Raw genomic sequence first — 20515 nt, 5'->3', positions numbered from 1 at the left:
CGGTGAAGAGAAGGTGCAAAATTCTTACTTGTTTGAGTGCTTCTAAGCTAGCGTTCCCTGTATCAGTCACCCCAGCAGGTACTTTTTTTTTTCTACACCCCCCCCCCCCCCCCCCGCCTCCTTAAAACCAAGGAGAGCAGCTCCATCGGGATGTTCCCTTGTGTTAGGAAATTCTGTGCTGCTTTCCGGTAAGGCCGCATCTGTGTCGTACACACGTAGCTTCCAGTAACCCGTGCATCCCCTGCCTCTTGCCATTTGGATTTAGACCGACTCTCCCGAAGCTCAGCCTCCTACAATTACAGGTTAGCTGCGTGCGGACACTGCGCTTTCAAGCGCGCGCAAGGCTGAGGGACGCGCCCACGTACCTGATTGGAACTACTCGATGGTTTTGCGGAGGCCGCTGGCACTTGTCCCGTTGCCGACTGGTGATCCTGCCTCTGCGAGGGGGCTGGCTGGCTGGCTGTGAGCGTGCGCTGCGCAGCTGTAACGGTGACGTCTGCCTGAGTCGTGGCCGGACCTGCTGGCCCGCGGTTAGGCTCAGCTGCTGTTGTCTGGATGGTGGTTAAATACGGCATTGAAGCCAGGGGGTTGCTTTTCTCCCCGGCAGTTACAACAGGAGGAGACTGAAGTTTGTCGTCAGCCGTGCAGATAGGAATGTGGTGCTTGTCCCCAGACACGCATGCGCGGAGATGGGGCTTATCTACAGACAAGTCTGTTGTGGGTGGTTCCCAGTCAGGCAGTGCAGGTGGAGTATGGTGGTGTGTGTGCTCCCAGTCTCCAGCATGGGAGGGGAAGTGATCTTTGTCCCCCGGTTTACCGGGATGGAAGCTGGACTGCTCCTGCTCCGCATCTCTGCTATCAGGCATGTCCCCAGGCATGCCAGTGTGGAGAGATGGGGGGTCCCGGTTTCCAGGTGCACCTGGTGGGTGGTTCTGCTCCCCGGGTGTGCTGCTACCTTGGAAATCCTGCTCTACTGGTGCACCAGTCTGGAAATGAAGTCGGTTCTCGGGCAGACCAGTGTACAGGTGGAGCTTGTCTGGAGCACCAGCAGAGAGATGGAGCTTTTCTAGAGCTGTGCCAGCTTCAGTCTCTCCGTAATTTGTGCTTTCAGAATGAGCATCTCCTGGCCTTTTCTGAGACTGAGCAGATGCTTGCTGTGCAGACTCGGCTAACGCTAGGGCTAGCATGCGCGCTGCATTTTTCGGAGGAGGAGGAGGGATAAGAGACACAGAACTGACGGGAACAGGATCCTGGGGGGAGTCGAGGGCAACTGCTCCTAATGGGGGGAAAATTGAGAGAGAGAGTGATTTTATGTTACCCAATAAGGAGAGTGACCTAACCTTAATGACTATTATAAAAAAATAGATGCTTTCCACGCTTTCACAGTGGCAGTTCCTTCTGATGTGAAACACTCTATCTTCTGTCTCACATGCAAACGCTGTTCAATAGCACAGCAGTTCATCACAAAAAGGAAAAAACACAAGAGATTGTCTAAAGGCTCCTCTTGCATTTCTAGAGAGGTAGGAAGTAGGTAGCAGAGAAAGAGATACCCTTACACAATTTTGATCATAAGGTTTTAGGCGAAAAGGTCCCTTCTTCAAGTGTTGGCAGATTTTTAATTTAAAAAAGAAAAGTCTTAGATGGCCTGTTGGCTGAAATGATTTAGAAGGACATGCTATAGATTTTCACGTATGACAGGATGGGGGGAAAAAAAAGTGGTATACAAAGTATTATGGAAAATTATCTGAGATTTGTGTGATGTAGGGAGAAAGCAAAGGTTAAGACCTTACTGATCTGCACAGCCCTGCAAGACACTTGTGATCAGAACTGACGGGCAATCCCCTCTCCTAAAAGGCACGCAGAGGAGGATGTTTTTGAGAGCAGGTCCCCTTTGGAACTTAAAGAAAGAATGGAGGAAAATGCACTGTACCTGGCTGTGTGTGTCCAGTGGGTACAGTCTTATTCTGACTGCTTGACATTGGTCTCTCCCCTTCTTCTGGCAACTCGGGTTTGCCAGCAGCCACTAGCTGGCCATGCTGTAGCTCTTGGTGGGTTCCTTCCCCTGCTCCTGTTTCACTGTTTTTCAGGGGCAAGGACATCTGGGTTGGGGACCTGTTTGTGATTTCAGTGATGCCAATCCCTTTGCTCCAGCTGGAAGCAGAGGAGTTTCTGGATGTGATGGGCACTCCTCCAGTCGCTTCTGACACGCGGCTGGGCAGTGTGAAGGAGACGGGTTCTGATGTAGTCAGCGGTGGAGATTTGATGGGCTTTCGCCCCATCTTGGGTGAAAAGGCATGGGGTTTGCAGGCCTTCTCTTCGGTTGGGCTCAGGTCCAGAGTAAAGAAGGGGCTCATCTTCTCTTGGAAAGGGGAGACTGGCTCAGAGCTCGTGGCACTGCCTGGTGTCTGGGACTGGCTGCCTGATTCTAAATCCTTCTTTACTAGGCTTGGCTTCTCCTTATTTATGCCGACTGACTCCAGCAGGGAGGTACTGCTATCCAGGCACTCAGACTCTGCTTGGGGTGGGCTGCACTGAAAAGACATTGGGTCAAAATCCAGGCTAGCGACTCCGATATCTGGTGGGCTCAGGTCAACGTCTTCAGCAGATCGAGGAGAAATCAGGGCAGGAACGTGGATGAGCCCCTCGTCCCCATCGCTGTCGTTGTCGTGGGGAAGGTTGTCGTAAGAATTGCAGCGATTCATGTTTCCTAAGAGCTCTCCATTGAAGGAAGCAGACAATGCGTCACTGCTGGACCTAGGTCTTCTGGGTCGAAACAGTTTAGATTCACCTAGGAATGAGTAGATATGTATGGGTTAGTGCCAAAATCTCACTGTCTAGGAGGCGATGGTTCGGTGTCGTTTTTAAAGTAGTCTTAAGGCAGCGTGCAAGACACTCACCTGGTGAACTCTAAACACAAAAGTAATGTAGCTAGCAGTAACTGTCTATTACGTTTGCTCAAACTCTTTTACAGCAGTTGTCAGGTTTGATCTAAGCTATGTGCAAAAGCAGAACTAGTTTAAGTGTGTGCTACACTTCAGGCTTTCTGAGAAAGCATTTTCCTTCCCAATGCCGTCTTTTCCACCTTAGAATAGAAAGGGGAGAGGGCAAGGAATGAATGTTAGTGGTACTGGCTATACAAAACCAAGAGGTTTGCTTTTTTTACCTTAGAAGGAAGATAAAGACCTGATGAGCATTTCTCTGTGATACCCATCTGTTTTGGGCAGCAGTAAGCTGCTTTGTTAATTAGCAAGTCCAGCTTTTACTGGAGGGGTGGAAAATCTGCCCTGTTGAATATCTGCAGTCAGTAATGTCAAACTGCCTTTTTTAATCCACACACATGAAAAGCACAGGTACTGTTTTGTCTTACCATCAACAGCATGCAGAGAGGTAAGCGATTCTTCGCTTTTAGCTGAGCGAAGAGTCCCACTGTCTCCTCGTCCACCTAGGGAAATGCAACCGGGACAGTGAAAAGCTGAATTGTAAAAGTGGTTTATATTTAGCTATGTAACAGTGGCAGGAAACACACAAATGGGTATCTAGCAATGGTACCACTGTCCTGAGAGTAAAAGTTCTCTCACAAGAGAGTGAATCAATTTCTGACAGCCATTTTACAGACTGGGGAAATGTAACCTACCAAATTGGTAACTGCTGCAGATGACAGGCTGGGGAACGACTCCCCACATCATCCTGCTACAGATTCTGCCTGGATTTACCTGTGATGTTTGCTGGCAGGAGCCAACCAATTAAAACCCCTTAAAAATGGGGAACAAAGTAACACTTACACAACTTGTTTTATGAGCACTGAACAGGCATGACTTCAGTGCTCCAAGGAGACAGTCTTAAAGGACGTTCATATAATGTCTTTGAAAATGGCACCAGGGAGAAGACGGGATAAAAGGCCTCACTGGCCCGCGTTTAGGGATTTGTGGTGTGTTTTACCGCAAAAACATGTTGTTGCTGTTTTTAAATTTGGAAAGAGACAGTAAACTATACATGGAAAGAGCCGAGACTTCAGTCCACATACAGTGGATGTGGCTACAAAAGGTTGCTGGATGCCTTCTCTAGTTACAGTGGTACAGCATTCGGGGTGAATGTGTTTGTGGCAAAGTGTCTTTACGTAGTTAAATTGTGTGTCTTTTGAGAGCAGCAAAGGGAGCCAGAACTGTATTCTTATTTTACAGTAAGAGTGTCAGAAGAAATTATTCTGAGACTTATTAGAGCGGTGTCTTTCAAAAGCTACTCTGAGAGAAGCGTTAAGAGGCGGGTGCTCTAGCAGGTTTGGCTCTTGAGCTAACGCGAGATCCATTTAGGAAAGACAGCAGTTAACTGAAGGTGTTATGCACGGCTTGAACGCTAGAAGGAGATAAAAGCACACTGTAAACATGAAATCGGCATTGCTGAAAACCCCAGTTTTTTGGAAGCTGGATTTGCACCCTTACCTGCCAGGGCTATGGCTTTCATTTCTGAGGGCTCACTGGGATTGCGCTGTAGTTTGCGTTTGGACACAGATGATGATTTTCCCAGGTTGAAGAAGGAACGCCAACTGCCAACTGGCGATTTCTTCATCTTGCTGGGCGGTCTTTTTCTGGAGTGAGAAAATAGAGCAAATTGTGTTGGAGGGGGAAGCTGCGTTTAGTTCCTGCTGCTGGTTGTTGGTTATTAGCACTATCTGGTTTCTGCTGAAACAAAGCTTAGAAACTTGGTCTCTTTTAAAAAATAGCTGAGGATGTTTTCATTCTTACAGCCCAGCCCTAAAGTCTTGCTGGGTAAATTCCACCAAACTACGCAAAGCGGGTGCAATGCAGGTGAGCAAAAGCTCCATACATGTGCAGAACAGCAGCTAAGGGATGGCTTTCAATTAGCTGGCAGATGCACCAGTTCTCTGAGGAACTGTGCAGCCATAAAAGGTATTCAAAAGCATCTCTCTCTCATGCTGTAAAATCACATTCGCCTCCTCCCACTGCCATATTTAGTGTCATCAATCTGTCCAACTGTTGCACTTCAAGGGGAACCGGGATTTGTTACAGGCACTTAGTCCCAAAATCTAGAAAACCCCAACGTTTCCAGGCGTTCACCCTGTTTACGTTTCTGTATGCATGACTAGTACAAGCATCTCTATGCATCACATACGACATGGCTTTATACGTTTAATGATAACCCTGCTAAAAAGGAGGGAGTGGCACAGAAGTTACATGGCTAAACTAAGTCCACCAGACAATTGATGTAAGCTGAATCCTCAGAGAGTCCAAAGCAGGTGGAAACTGGCTACAATACTTTACATAGGACAGGCATAAGTCAATATTGGCAAGTTTTTGCTGTAATAAAAAAACCCCAGTTATGACACATGCTGGAAAGCAAACTTGTCTCTACCTTTCAGATGGAAAGTCTATGACCGTGTGGAATTTTCCCTGTAAAGCTGCAGGGCCTTCTCCCACTTCTATGTATTTGCTGTCTGCCATGATGGGAGAGTTGATCTGGGCTTGTGTCCGTGCCTGTGCCTCCTCCAGCGTGAGCAGCTTTGTGGAAGGAGAGGACACCAACAGAGACTTGGGCCGTGATAAAGAACTGTGCCCTGTAAGGGAAAACCACAGGCAACAGGGAAAATCAGAAAACAGCAGTACAGAGATCAAAGCTCGGGGTCTGTGTGTCTAGGGAGGTGCTGTATTTTTCTAAATCTTTGTTATCCCAGCCACTAGAAGATGTGGGCAAAGTAACCATTCCGTCAGAGGTATGTTTATGACAAAAAAAATTAAATTCTCATAACTGAGAGCGGCTTAGTGTATTTTAAAAAGACCAAAAAAAAAAGGCGGAGGGAAGCAGGTAGGCTAGAAACCTTCACTGACATACTTTACTTAGGCTTCATTTGTATGCAAAAGCCTGTGAAGAAAATGATAGTTTTTCTTCTTACAAAGCTTGGCTTTGGTCCTTCCCAGGTTCCACCTCTTGGGTGCAACAGGAAATGCCACGCGCAATTGAAGTTGCTACGAACTAACGTACAGATGGACATAGGACACAGAATCTAGCTGTGTGTCTTGCCTTTGGCCTTTTTACAGCTTGTGCTTGTTTTTGGAGATGAACATGTAAATTTTTGTAAAAGTAGTTGCTGTTGCCTCCTGCTGCTAGGATCTGTTAAGTCAGCTTGCAGCGTAGAGGAGACTGCTACAGAGGAGCACAAGGAGCCTGTTGTAAAAGCAACTGTCTTTCGTTTGCCCTTGCTTATTGTGCGAGCGTTTATATGGTTATTCTCGTGTGAGCTAAGGGGTGTGGGGGGACGGATGTCATCCCATCAACACCCTGGTTGGTTCCATTCCTACTACTATCCCTTCAGCGTCACAGCCCTTGGGTGAAGTTTGGCTTCCAGCTGTCTTTGCAATAGCCTTACCTGGAATGGCTTAAAGCAGGCTTGGGAATGCCACTTTCACCTCTTAGGGGCGGGTACAGGCAAGAAGACGCGCTCAAAAACAGCGGCTCTTGGAAGCACCGGAGAGGATGCTGCCTTGCTGTAGCACAGTATTCCTGCGCTTAGCTGCTAGGCTGTGAAATAGCCTGACCCTTCTCCCTGCCAGTTTTGTGTCAAAGCACACTGAATGCAGAATGACCAAGTCATTAAACAATTAGCCGAATTTACATGGTCCATTCTAAGCCTGGATAATCATTTGGCTTGGATTCTTAGCATGCTTATCTTCCCCTGGCAGAGTGCAGCCTGCTGTGGGCTATTACTGTTCAGCCAAGCTAACCTCTGGCTCCTATTGACTTAAAATTGCCTTCCAGCAGGAACAAAAGCTGGACTTCGAGCAACTCAGCTATCCTAAGTAGTAGGTAGGGCTTGTTTAAAAGTGGGGAGCAGCAAATACACTGGAAAAACAGCTATCTGTACTGCACAGGTGGTGGTAACTGCACTGACTGTGCACATGTCATAGGAAGGGCAGGGTTATCAAAGCAGATGGTACACACTTAATGCTGCTTAGGAGTAGTAATGGCTTGTGGTATCCACATTTGTTGATCTAACAGAGAGAGTAAACTTTCCTCCTGGTGCAACTCTGCTTGTTTTCAGTGGAACAGGTATACTTAATGGTCTTAGCAGTTACTCAAGGGAATTTGTAGGTTCCAAGGCTGAATGATGTTTCGAGTGCTCCAGGGTTGGCCACAAATGTGTCGTTGCAGTTCATTCCTCATCCTAAAGCCACAAATCAGCAACACGAGCAGAGAACTGGGCAATAGCTGTAGGGCCAAGGCAGACTGAGCCATGTGGCTGGATGGCCCTGCTAATTAAGCCATACAGACTATGCAGAAGAAATAACCAGGACAGCAGATGTCAAAATATTCCCTGTTAAGAGCAAGACTAAGTTTCTTAGTGTCAACATTACTGAGTACAGAGAGCTTTCTTTGAATCAGTTCATTTCTATCTATGTTCCAAGGTGCTCATAAGGGTAGACAGATCACGCATTGTGTTGTACTGTAAGATAGCTCAAATGGATAAGCATGCAGAAGCATCGATGATGAGTGTTTTAAAAAGAAGGAGGGACAATCCCTTACAATTTCTCAGCGCTAGGGCATAAAAGTAGCAGCCAAACATTAAGATGTGCACGGCTGTAGAGCATCGTTGCCTTCTGAGAAAGGTACTGACAGCTATTTCTAAAACCGGGCTATACTGGGCAGGTTCTAACATCATAACCCTGGAAATCTGTCCTCTAGGTTACAGTAAAAACACATTTGAAATGTCTCAGGGGAGGCTCAGATACCCATGAAATGTCTGCTACCTGTTTTAATCAAGGTAAAACTAGTGGAGGAAGACACACACCTGCTCCATCTCGTATGACTGAGCTGAGTTTGGAACTGAAGAGGACATCCACGTGGTTCAAGATGAATTCCACAACTACTGACTGGATCCGCACCTCCATGAAGGCAGCTGTTCCACTGAAGCAGGCAGACTCTATCTGCTTTGATCTGAAGAAAAGGCAGATTAAATGAAACACAGACAGCCAGAAGAACACGGGAAGATGCGCCCCTTTTGGGTAAGGCTTTGGCACGTGTTGAGAGCTATTGTGCCTGGTTGCTCAGGCAGACAAGACTTTAAGGGCAGTTAAGAGGCTAAATCTCATCAAAGCATTACACAAATGATTAGTGATTTATATGCAGATTTGGGGTTTGGGTTTGAGTCTTATTGAAATGGTAAGAGGAATGCAGGGTCTAGAAGGAAAAGAAGTGGGTGGCAGGTCTGGATGGAGGTTGATGAACTGCATATGCAAAGTGGCGAGCTTTTTGTTAGCTTATTTCCAGATACTGTGAATGGCAGCAGTTTAATGCGGTGGCATTGTACAAAGTCCACTGTGGCCTTCTAAACGTGACTTTTTCCTCTAGCAGGGAATGTCTCCAACTGATCCTGCCCAGCAAGCACCCCAATATTCACAAAAGCAAAGTCAAACGAGATCATTTGACTGCTTGTGGGTGTATTGCCAAAAAGGAGAAAGAGCTTACCCTCATTAACTGCACACAGGGGAATCTATGACTCAGATTTCTGAGGATGGTAATAAAAGCAGTCCAGAAATCAATACAATAGAGGCCAGGGTGTTTGTGTGGTTTTTTCTTTTTTTTTCTTCTTTCTTTTCTTTTAAAGCAAAATTTTTAAATTACACCATTAAACTACCCCATTACGCACATTCAAAACAAATTTTAGGGGACAGATTTTCCAAGATCATTTCCCCAAGTTTGAATTTTTGCAGCCAAAAGCTGTCAAATTAGAATCTAGAGACTTATGCAATGGGAAATCAGTGATGCCACTGAACAAATTTTCCTGGATGATCAAGGACACACTAGTCTCATCTAACCAGAAGAGGGGAAATTATCACCTAGGAAAGAGGGGTGGAGGGAATCCTTCCTTGCCACTACTGAACTGCAGTCAGTGGAACTGCACTGCAGCGAGACAGAATAATACTGGGGTGTTCTCTCTGGCCAGGTGCTCCCACTGACAACAGCAGGGGGCTATTTTACATCACTAGTTCAGGAGCATGCCAGCTGGTCTCAAACCCCTGCTTAAAATAACTTCCTATTAGAAATTTTACAGGAGGAGAAGAGCACATTGGATGGAAGAAAGGAAAATCTTTTTCTCAACTGTCAAAAGTAATGATTTTTCTGGAGAACAGGTATCTGTCTGGTTTTTTTTATATTTATAAAAAACTTAACTTATCTTGTATTGAAATGGGAAACAAAAAAAGAGTACCTTAGGAGGTTTGGAGCCCAGACGATTGCTAAGTTCTTAGTGTGCATATTTGTGATGGAGCAGTAATCAGCTAGACGAGCTAAGTGTCTCATTAGGAACTCCAGTGTCCTGGAAAACAGGAGATGGGCAAATGTTCAGCACCAATGAGCAAAGTCACGCTGCAATTTACAAAACAAACCTCAGTTCTTTTTTTTTTTTTTTTTCTGGTTTGACAGCTAACAGAAGAAAATGTTGAACTATGTATGCTAAGACTGATGCTCAAAGCTATCTTTAGCAAATAATTACACGGGGGGGGGGGGGAGCTGAGGGGAGTCTCTCCTGATTTGTCCAGGCTCAGTGAAAAGATGGCCAAAGCATCTGCCCTCAGTCCAAGGGCTGGATCCAGCAAACACAGAGAAGGACAGGGGTAATCGAAATGCTACCAGCACAGCAGGATCCAGAAGCAGAGTGCCCTGGAACTTCACCGCTTGGCTGCTTTCCTGTAACACTGTGTGACAGAAATGCACTGTATGGGACAGCGCTGCAGTGCTCATTAGATAGGGGTGGGGTAGGATGGAGAACGGTAATCCTGGTAAGGGGGGAGAATATTTCTTTAGACACCCCAGGATATTGAAAACCAGCAAATTGTATCCGAGTTCTACTTACGAAATTACTGGCTACAGGTTTTTTTATAGGTATACAAGACACAAGGTTAAATGTCAGGCTTCTGTTCACATAAAAAAAAAAAAAAAAAAAAAAAAAAGATTTTTGTGTTAAACACTGCTGTGTACCCAGGAGGGAGCACAAGGTGGTAATGAAAATGCTGATGTATCCTCCTCAGTGCTGTTGCTTGGCAGCAGCCCTGGCTGGTGTGTCTCTCTCAGTGCGTACCCTTTTCTTGGTGGGGGAGCAGAGTAGGGGGGGCTGGGGCTCAAAATTCCACAAATGCACAAGGCCTGAAGTGAACAGGGCTGTTTCTGGCTGGAAACAAAATGGTCAGTTCTGGCTTGCGCTGCCAAAGGCCAGTTAGTTACCTGCATAGAACTTCTCATCGCAGAGTAGCAGAAAAATAAAGTGGTTTTTATCTTTTTCAAGCAAACCTCAGCGAAGGAGGAGAGCAGCAGCCCTGTCTGTCTACATCATTTTCCATCCACGTGGCCCCTGGGCCACCCTCTCTGGTCTAAGACTAAGGCCCCCCCCCCAGGCATCAGGATCTCCAAGTTCTACTAGTGTGTTCACCCCATAAAATAAGAGTCATTTTAGGGAAAAGGGGGAATGCACCAAAGAAAAGGAGATGAAGGAGATTAGTTTAGTTTGGAGAAGGGCCTCTTAAGAGGAGAAGGCCTGCCTCCTTAATTAACATAAGTAAAATATTACAAAGTACAAGCTATTACCCTAGTTACTGTTATTTAAATAGCAAGTAGCACACCTTTATAGCTTATAGCACATTAGTTAACTAATTATAACGGTTAAGATTAATGACCATATAATGAGTTATTGATATTCAAATAACCTATACTATAATTATAATTGTCCAGCTAATCACCAGACATTGCAATAATTAAAAGTTAAATATTTATTAGCACAAATTTTTATAAATAGCTATCAATATCCAAATAATTATCTTCATGCATTGCAACTGGCCATCTATACCACTCGGGGTACAGAATCATAACTGGTTCTGCAAATTAACATACTAATTGACAATGATGATAAAGTATTACAATTAGAGATCAATAGCCATCTGCATACTCTATCAATGGTCATCTAAACCATTCAGGACCCAGCATCACAATTGGTCCAGCTAATTACAATAGTTATTGATATTTAAATAACTTTCAACATACACTGTAATTAGCTATTTATACCAATTACGATACATAATTGGTGAAGACTACTTACCGTACATCATTACAATAATTAGTTAGTTATTAATACTATTTATTTAAAGAATCATTAACATACAATACTTAGTTATTAATACCAATCACCATACTTTGTCTGATGCCTTTTTACCGTACCCTGCCCTGATTTTTAATACTAAAGACCATTAATGTGTTGTTATACTTAGTCAAGACTCATTACCATGTATCACCAATTAGTTTGAATATATTATTATAATTAGTTATTCTACTAGAGCATTGTTATAATTTGCTAGTTACTATTACTGCTGGGGGCGGGGTGCGCAGAACTGGAGACAAAATACATTTGACCAAATTAAACTGAAGGCCTGAACCAATTTTTTGGCTACATTTCACCTTTTTTTAATTGTCATTCCTAGAGCTGGTATTGTACCTCCCTGCCCCCACTCTGCAATAAAACTATTTCCTTGGTGATAGCAGCCAATTCTGACATAAGCTGGTATTCACCTCTCTCTCATACGTCGTTTCCAAGGAAGTCAAACAAGACTATGCGAAGTGTATAGTGTTTGTCTGGTAATGAGCTAATTAAAATATAAATCAACTTTATATCACCATAAACCATTTTAATACACAGAGGCACAGTGCGGCTATCTTGAGAGGGAGAACTGGAATCGTTCGCTCCTGAAATGCTAGCAATAATAAAACACCGAGCTATAACCAGAGTAAAGGCTGCACTGACCTGTAGTGAGGAGGGGGCAGCTGTTGGATGACATCATGGATTTTAACCAACCGTTCTTCATCTGTAGCAGCAGAAACAGCGTCCTGGAAGAAGGCAGAAAGGGGTTTAGCTGCCAATAAGACTAGATACCTGCCACAGCATCCTGAACCACCTGGCCGATAGTACTGTTCCTCAAGATTTTGTTGCTCTGCTCTACCTTTGGAGAGGCGTCTGTCTCTTGGGGACAGACCGGCACAAAGATAATGTGAGAAAGGCCAAGTAGATCAAGATCTGGGCCACTTTATAGCTGAACTGTACAGAGCAATTCCTTGCAGAGGGCGTTCAGCTCCAAGTAGCATTTGCTTCTAACCCCGCTCCTGTTCGAGGAATCACTGGGGAATGGCAAACGATAGGGGAATTCTTGCAAAGCATTGTTAGTGTCCCGAGTAACCTTCTACTGAGGCCCCGAAAGTGGAATCAATATGGTGCGGCACGGGGGACAAAGGCACGCATGAGTAAGCCTCCAGGGCAAACAGAAAAGGGACCTCAAACCTGGGGCACCGCTGCACTTTTGAAACGGCAGAATGTCACCAGCAGTGGGAATCTGGTGTGCGGGCAGCACAAACCCGATTGGCGTTAGGCCGGTAATTTTGGAGATAGGTGCTTCTGATCTCTCTAAAAACACCAGCTTAAGCAGAAGTAAGACAAAAAAAAAGGTGTGTGGAAGACAGATTCAGCTTGCTGCTGGCTCCTTTTCAGTATTTCTCTGTTCCACCTGCGTAGACGAAGTCACGCTGAAGTGGAAAGTGAAAGGCATTGCCTTGTACTCACCGAGAACTTCTCGTAGAGTTGATAGGTCAGCAGAGGGTTCGGGAGTTCGCGGAAGTACAGTTTGCAGAGGGAGCCCACGCAGTGAATGTCTTGGATGTAAATATCCTTTGTCAAGTCAGGAATCTGCTCGGAGTCAAACTCGTGGCTGGAAATGAGAACAGAAAAATGGGCAAAGGGGTTTGAAAAGGAGGAATGAAAATAAAACCCAGCGCAAATGACAGTCGAGAAAAGCAAGGGTTTCCTGATTTGTAGGAAAAAAAAAATAGTCACCAAAGCCACATGACCCATGGTTGTGGTGCTGCTAGAGTGCATTTTTCCAAAAATGAGACACCCCCCCACACACACACACCCAACAAGGCATTTTCAGTTAGTTTTACAACTGATTGGCTAGTCTGCAATCCCTTTTGCTTTTCACAAAGTCGTCAGAGAATGTCTTTCATGACCACGGAGACAATCTGAATATTTAACTCCCAAGGGCTGGGACTGGGAGCTGCAGGAGGAGGAGTGCCCGCAGGTCTGAATGAAAGCTACTGTCCCTTTGCATTTCAAAGGCCTGGAAATTTAAGCAATAAAGCAATGCAGAGCAGCAGTGCCATCGGCAGCTGCTGCACATGGAAACTAGCGTGTGCAGCAATTCCTTGGGGACAAGCTGGTGAGCTGAGCACGCCTCTGCTACAGGGTGGAGAGAGCCAGCAACCACATGAAGAAAATCCCCGAGCATTCCCTTGGTTTTCAGAGAGAGAAAAACCAAAATCACAAACATTTATGAAATAAAGGCTGAGCTTAGAAGGTCAAAGGCTGGCTCGCTGCTAGAATATCTGCATGGAAAGTGCTGTTTCAAATTAGCAGGACAGATTTGCAGGGACTAGCGTGGTGAGTCAGGCCACGGGGAGCTGCGAGAACACGGCCGCTCTCGCTGAAGCTCGATTTCCCTACAAGGGTCTTTAAGTCGTAAACCAAAACGGCTTATCATCGACGCAGGGAGTCATCCTGTCTACACTACAACCACAACAACGTCGGGGGCTTTGTGGCAACATCCCTGGCCTCTCCCCCTGTCCAAGCCAGGCAATGTGTAATGCAGAAGATAAAACATGCCTTCAGCACAGCTCAAACGCCGAGCTCGCCTCTCTCTGCCTACAGAACAGAACCAGTTCGTACCCGTGCCCAAGGCACCAGGCGTATTTGTAACTGCAGTGGTCAACCGTACATCTTACAGGATCGGGAAGGAGCTCCTTCCTTCCCCTAGACGTGAAGGCTGCGTGAGGGAAGCCATTCATACCACGCCAGACTGGAGGGCAGAAGAGGTCTCTACTTCTTCAGACAAGGGGGTGAACAGTCCACCCCAGTTCCTCAGCCCAAAGACAGCACAGAAGGAACTTAAGGTTTTTGTTTTCCCCAACTGATGGATTGCCTGTAGCCACAACCCTCAGCGTTCAGTATATACTGCTCCCACAGGCATGTTCTGACTCATCACTTACTCATATCTGGGAGAGAAACTTATTTCCTGCACTTGGCTCCGCAGAAGAAGAGGGAGCTCAGAAGGGAGATCAGGGAAAGACACCAACCCACCCCACACAAATACACTCAGCCTTGGCTGAAATTCTCTGGCCATATCCTGCCCTACTCCAGTACTCCCGGTACTCTAGTATATTTTCCTAGGAAAAAATCTCACACTGTGTCAGAGACATACCCCTGCAGAAGCAGAAGATGAAGTGAAGAAAGGGAAGCCCTACTACATTCAGCCTTTTTTCTCTCTGCACTGGCTGCTTCGAGAACTACATGTTATCTCTTTTTGACCCCAAAGGAAGATAGATACTTTGTTAGTAGAAGAACACAACTCCACAGTCTCTCAAAAAAATCCAGAGCCAGAATACAGGGATAAACATACCAACTCAACGCTCGCTCTGTTTTGCCTAGCAGCCAAATAAAGACGGCTACTGCACTGCTAAAGAGCCAACTTCTGTCCTGGAGTAAATCTCCCACGTGGAATAAATTCTCTAACTTTCTCTCCAACCAAAAAGCCCTTTAAATCTGGGAGATCCAATTCTTCTATGTGAAACTTAAGAACAGTGACTCATTTACAAGGATACTGCAGCCCTAGCTTTGCAATAAGCCTAATGGTCTGTTTATATAGCTGGAAACTACAGCCATGCAACGTGTCCTACATTAATCAAACACTTACGAAAATCTGTAGTGATTTAGATGAACAGGGACAGTGTCTACAAGTTATGCCATGTACTCCCTTCCTTTTGTCTTTGGAACATCCCAGAAAGCTGAAAAATAAGCTGTCACTTCATTCTCTCTACTGTACCAGGGAATTATGCCATGAAAGTTTTTAAAGCACCTTTGGAAAACAATGAAGGAGAAAATGGTCTTGGCAACACAAAGGGAAAAAACGGACTAGGGCAGCGGTTAGAAAGATGGTCCAGCACAAGTCAAAGTGGGGAATTAACGGGATGTAACTGAAGCAAGGGCAAACGTTTTATTCAGCCAAGACTGCTGTGGGCAACAGCTACAATCGGAGTCTTTGGAGCCTGAGTATCAAAGCCTCAGGAGCAGATTTTTAAAATGGAACTTACTGTGATGAGAAACAGGATTAAGCTAAACCAGAATAAGCCCATCCATACACGGGTTTGTACAGTAACTGTACCGGCTCAAACCTGTCCATTGAACTTGGGAATAGCTGGTACAAAAAGGATATCCTTCATATGGAAAACACCCCTTGGCTCCCTCTCTGAGGCCCCGGGCCTAGGATCAACACTGGAATTAGTCACATCCCACTAGGTTCTCTCAGTCCCTTCACAACAGGAAAATGCATACCAAATGACGGGAGGAAAAACAGCCTCGCAAAAGGATAAAGACCATTTACTGTGACGAGAACAGCTTCTAACTGGGGAGGACGCACACCTAGCCTTTCCCTGCACAGCCACGCAGCATGGCGATGCCACCCACCAAGGATTATGCAAGTATTCTTTGCATGTTACCAATTAATTGCTAATATGCCTGGAGTCCGAAGCACCAAGCAGCTGCTCGGAAGGGCTCCGGGAGCAAGAGGAAACAGGAATGAAATGTGACAGCACAGTGCCACCACGATCCCAGAGCCTTCCAATACTCTATCCTGAAGGAAAACTTCCTGTAAAATGAAGTGGACTGAACAACCTGTGTTGCTCCAAAACGATGCCAAGCCCAGCGTACCATCCATTGAGGACAGACTGCACCCGCGCGTCGGAGCTGCTGGAACAGCCGGCCCCACAACCGCCACCGTGCTGGCTTCTGCAAGCACAGCCTTCAAACCCAGCGCGTGCCCCATGCGTCCCCTGCAAACAGGTTTGTCAAACGCAGCGCCCTTACCGTAGCTTCTGGATGTTGGACGCGATCCCAGACAGACGATATATTCCATCCACAATGCCATGTTTCTCAATGAATTCAGTGCAGCTCTTGAGGACCTGGGGGACTAAAGAACAAGTGGTGTGGGTTAGTTCAGCGTGTTATTAAGGTTCTAGTTCAAGTTGTGGTCTTGTCAGATGCCATAAACTATGCCCAGCTGGGCTACTGCTTTAGGTCTTCCTTAGAGGAGAAAGCCTGGAAGAAATTTAACTTTAGGAGTTGGTGTGGAAACTGGTCAGAGGTGTTCTTTGCTTTAAGGAAACGCCAGGATATGAATCAGGGTGAAAGAAGTCAATCCTGGTCAAGCAGAGACAGTACAGGTCCCATCACAACTCCCACAAGAACTGTGGTGTTAAATTCCATTCCAGAAGAGCTATAAAATTGAGTAAATACACTCTCTCTGGCCAAAGACTTCCTTTGTTTTCAAATCTATACAGGATTAACCTATACTGCTTGGTTTAAGCAAATATAAACATTAAGGAGATGCTACTTTCTGCAGCAGGGCCAGGAGTTTTTACAACTGCTAATTTCATCCCCAATGCCTACCGGAGCGTGACTGGATTTAGATAGCTACACAACATACCACACTCACAGAAATTGCAGACAGACCGGGGTATGACAGAATGGAAAAAATAAGCCCAGAGGATATAATTAGGTGTCAAGTTAATATTCAAGCCGCTTCACCAACCGATTCCTTCCAGTTGACTTCTCAGCCTCATGCAGCATCCGCGGCTGGAGCTATTTGTCCATCCTTGTAAGCTTAAGGAGGAGCAAATTACTTTATTTATAAAAGGAAGATAAAACTGCCCTGAACACAGGAAGAGAAGCAGGATCGAGCTCTTGCGAGCATCAGCAAATCTTCATGGAAAAAACTCAGATCCTTGTGGATTCCTCTGCAAGCCACCTTTATGCTACAGCTCCTATGATGATCTAGATTTATTCTTACATTAGATGCCAGGTCTGATCAATTTGCCACGTGACACAGATTCTCAATAGGTCATGTGGCAAATCCCCTTATATCAAGCAGCAAATGCCATCTGCCAGTCAGTTCTCCTAAGTGCCACTGAACTGAGATGCTCTGTGCTTTCCCCTCCCCAGCCGCTTCACTGCTTTTTTGCCAGCTTGCAGCAAACACTCACACAGCTAGAGAAAAGACTCATTTTAAATGGTTCCCTGGAAATCAGCAGGTGCATCCAGGGCTGAGGGCACATCTGCTGTGCACTCGAGCACAGGACAGAACAAAACCTGTAAATCTGCATGGCACGTCAAACACGCAGGCTCAGCTCTAGTAGATGAGGCCCTGGACCTGCAATAACTCAAAGGTACCAAGAGACGGTCAAAACTCAGCCAGCCAGACTCTAGTATTGCACGACTAGGCGTTTACAACATCTCTCACTGTTTTCCAAAGCAAGATGCAGACTTGGGGCAAGCAGAGCCCTTGTACATTAAGCAATGGCATAGAGTGAGCCTTGGAAACCACGTGCTGCTTTTTGGGGGAGAGAAAACCGGCAAAGGTGATCACCTTCTGCTCTCCCCTGTAGGTGCAATGGAAACTTCAACTTCCACCAACGCAGCCAGAGACATTAGCAGAAGGAAAACTCCGCATCTGCTCCAAAGCTAAAGGTACCTCTTGCAGCCTTGTGAGCTCAGAGCAGCACCACAACTGTTGGCCTTAGGAATCAACCAGACACACATTTAGGCATCTGAGCCAGGATAAGCAACAACTTCTCACCGCTGAGCGAATACACATGTGGAGAGCGCGCTGGTAAAACGTGCATCGGTCACGGTGTCGTAAGCTGCGTGTCTGAGATCAGAGCAGGCAGAACAGATGGCCCTACATTCTAATACTGTTTCAAGAAACATTTTTGCAGGACACCGCTTACCCCTTTACCCAGAAAGTTTCAGCACCTCTCAAAGAAGAAAGTTTTTAAGTGGACAGGGAAGGACACACTCAAGCAGTTGCCAAAAAGGGCTAAAATACATTTTGCATCGCACTATAGCGTTAGGAGACAAGTGTGACCCGGGTATAAATTGGTGCAGAAAAGCAGAGAGATGAGAACAGCACCATCCGTCGCAGCGAAGGCAAAGGGCAAGGCTTTAGATGCTGACACCGAGAACACCCTGGATTGCAAGACACACTAGACGCGTCCTCATTTCGATTTCACCGAGAACCAAGCAAGACTATGCCAGATGTCCACATGTGTGCCTCTCCCCACCACCACCCACTACAAAAGGCGAGAGGTCTCACCAGTGGACTGCGTGAGGCTGCTGGGCTCAGCACTGCATCAGCGGCATTTCCTTCGGCCAACTGCCCGACCGCAGGAGTCGCAAAGGATTGGGTAAAGGGGTTTACCCAAGTTTTAAAGTGTTGTGGCAAGATCTGCTAACACTTAGCTGCAAAATCCCAAAGACTTTAATGGTCCATACTGGAATCTCAATAGGGTTTCCCTTGAAATCAGTAGCACCCGCTGAAATAGATGAATAAGCAAATAAATAAATAGCACGTTCCCTGCCTGCCTAATCCCACCAGGGGGGCTGATACCATCCGAGAAGGGCGATGCACACACCGGGCAGGGGAGCTTACCCAGCCAGCTCTCCTGTTTATCTACGTACCACGAACACAGCTGGGACACCCGCCTGCGCTTCCTAATAGAAGGCCTGTGCCACAGGGAGCGAGCTCTCCTTGTTTCCAAGGCCTTAGCCTTCTGGGGTTTATCTAGCTGTGTAAACAAACAGCATGGTAAGAATGGTATTTACGTACCAGTTCAGCTGAGCAGCAACCTGTTGTGACAATGTGAACCAGGTCAAGGGAGAACAGGGGGGAAGGTGAGGGATGTAGCACCAACAATACACTTCCTGAAGTACTTCTTTGTCATGGAAGGTCTTGGGCACAGTTAGAATGATTAATATACGCTGAAGAAAATTCTAGCAGGCTTGTTCCACGCATTTCCCAATCTGGTTACTGGGACGATCTGTTCTTTAAGCTAAATGTATCGTGCCAGCACCACAGATATTTTGGGGGAATTCTGCATGGTTGGAGAAGTGACTGAAATTCAAGTAGGGCTATAATTATACTTGAAGGCCCTTTGCTGGAATGGTGACTTGATTTTTCTGATATTTGAACAAAGACGACGCCTGACAATTACATGCGTGTTTAACCTCCCTCTGCCCTTTGAATCCCAAGCCCGTTAGCTAAATATACATTTATACACATGCATATACACAGAGATGGAGGGAATGGTGTCTATTACCACCAGAATGAAATGGCAGGATGACAGCACAAGCCAAGACTTAATTTTGCGAATGTGAAGTGTGCCAAGACCACCACCTGCGGTGGCTTCTGACATCACATTGTGACTTTTTCGGGTACCTATCTCTATTGCATAAATCCCTCCCCTGCTGCAGAGGTGAACTTCTGTGTTCACATCCCAATTTTGGCTTCTAGATCCCAAACGGATAGCCAGATTTGAATCAGAAAGGTAGCCCAGCTGCATCACAGCGGGAAACTGATGGAGATTTCTTCTCATAGGATGTAGTAGCATCTACACTAAAACTCTATTAATGTTAGTTAATTACTGCGGTTTCCTGCAATTATAACAACCACACTTGATGACGCACGTGGTTTGTATTAACAGCCACCTAGCTCAGCACCCGCTTTCTGACAGCCGCCGCAAACAGGCCACTTCGGGAAAGGCACAGGAGCGAACAAGCACAGGGTAACACACAGTATATTCCTCCAGCCCCAACAACCCTCTGCCCAGAATCAGCGTCTGTGTTTATTAAACCCAGCACACAGCCCTTTCCAGTTCCATGTTCCCAGGCAAGTAACGAAAATGTATCAATACTCCCTGTTGGTTTTATTCCTTTTCAGAGCAATACCATCTTCAGCCACTGACGCCAGATAATCTCTCTGCAATGAAGTCACTGACCCAGCTGCAGCCCTCTCAAATCCACTGGCAGGTGCTGCATTTGAACACCTACCTCTTCAGGAGAATCTTGGCACCGTTCACGTCTCCCGTTCCAAAATGCATCCCCTTCCCTCATTCCCTCCCTCCCTTCGCTGTCTCAAATAACAGGTAAGTTCCAGGAAACAAAGTGCAAAAGGCTGGAAACGTGGACGCGTCAACAAAGGAGACCCTAGCATATTTCATCACCATAGCAGCTAAAGGAATTTATTCAACTCATTCCTGAGCATCTCTCAGCTGGTTTGAAAGGTTTATTGCATCTCCTAGGGCTCATTAACTGGTTAATTCTCTGCCATTAAGAGGAAGCAGGAGTTTTATGGTTTTCATTCTGAAGAACGTTTTGATTCATCTCGAAATCAGGCACATTTCCTTTCCTATCATCTTGGGTTTATTTTTTTCCTTTTTAATCTTTTGTAATGTTCCCTCCCTGGGTTTTGGGAGGCTTGCCTGATTTTAGTTTTTTTCTTATTTTATTTTATTTTTATTTTCTTAGTACGTTACTGGAATCAGAACTATTTGTTCAGCCTGGGGAACGAGGCCTCCCATCAAGCTC

At 45.8% G+C, this 20515-nt stretch overlaps 1 protein-coding gene across 7 annotated transcripts in view; it reads right to left on the bottom strand.

Moving 5' to 3' along the window:
* The window catches only part of ARHGAP32 (Rho GTPase activating protein 32), a 258382-nt gene that overhangs the window by 7497 nt on the left and 230370 nt on the right, over nt 1–20515 (bottom strand). For all 7 annotated transcript variants that reach the window (XM_075034899.1, XM_075034902.1, XM_075034900.1 and 4 more), the window contains 10 exons: nt 15962–16064; nt 12611–12755; nt 11801–11883; nt 9221–9328; nt 7802–7947; nt 5371–5572; nt 4440–4585; nt 3368–3442; nt 1931–2788; nt 366–1276 (listed from right to left, as the gene is read on the bottom strand). In XM_075034899.1, coding sequence (XP_074891000.1) covers nt 366–1276; nt 1931–2788; nt 3368–3442; nt 4440–4585; nt 5371–5572; nt 7802–7947; nt 9221–9328; nt 11801–11883; nt 12611–12755; nt 15962–16064 — 2777 coding nt within the window. The remainder of the gene's footprint in view (nt 1–365; nt 1277–1930; nt 2789–3367; nt 3443–4439; nt 4586–5370; nt 5573–7801; nt 7948–9220; nt 9329–11800; nt 11884–12610; nt 12756–15961; nt 16065–20515) is intronic.

The sequence above is a fragment of the Buteo buteo genome, chromosome 9, assembly GCF_964188355.1.
Source record: "Buteo buteo chromosome 9, bButBut1.hap1.1, whole genome shotgun sequence".
In the NCBI taxonomy this organism is placed as follows: Eukaryota; Metazoa; Chordata; class Aves; order Accipitriformes; family Accipitridae; genus Buteo; species Buteo buteo.
Note: the sequence above shows the minus strand (reverse complement) of the source record. Positions and strands in the feature narration are given on the sequence as shown.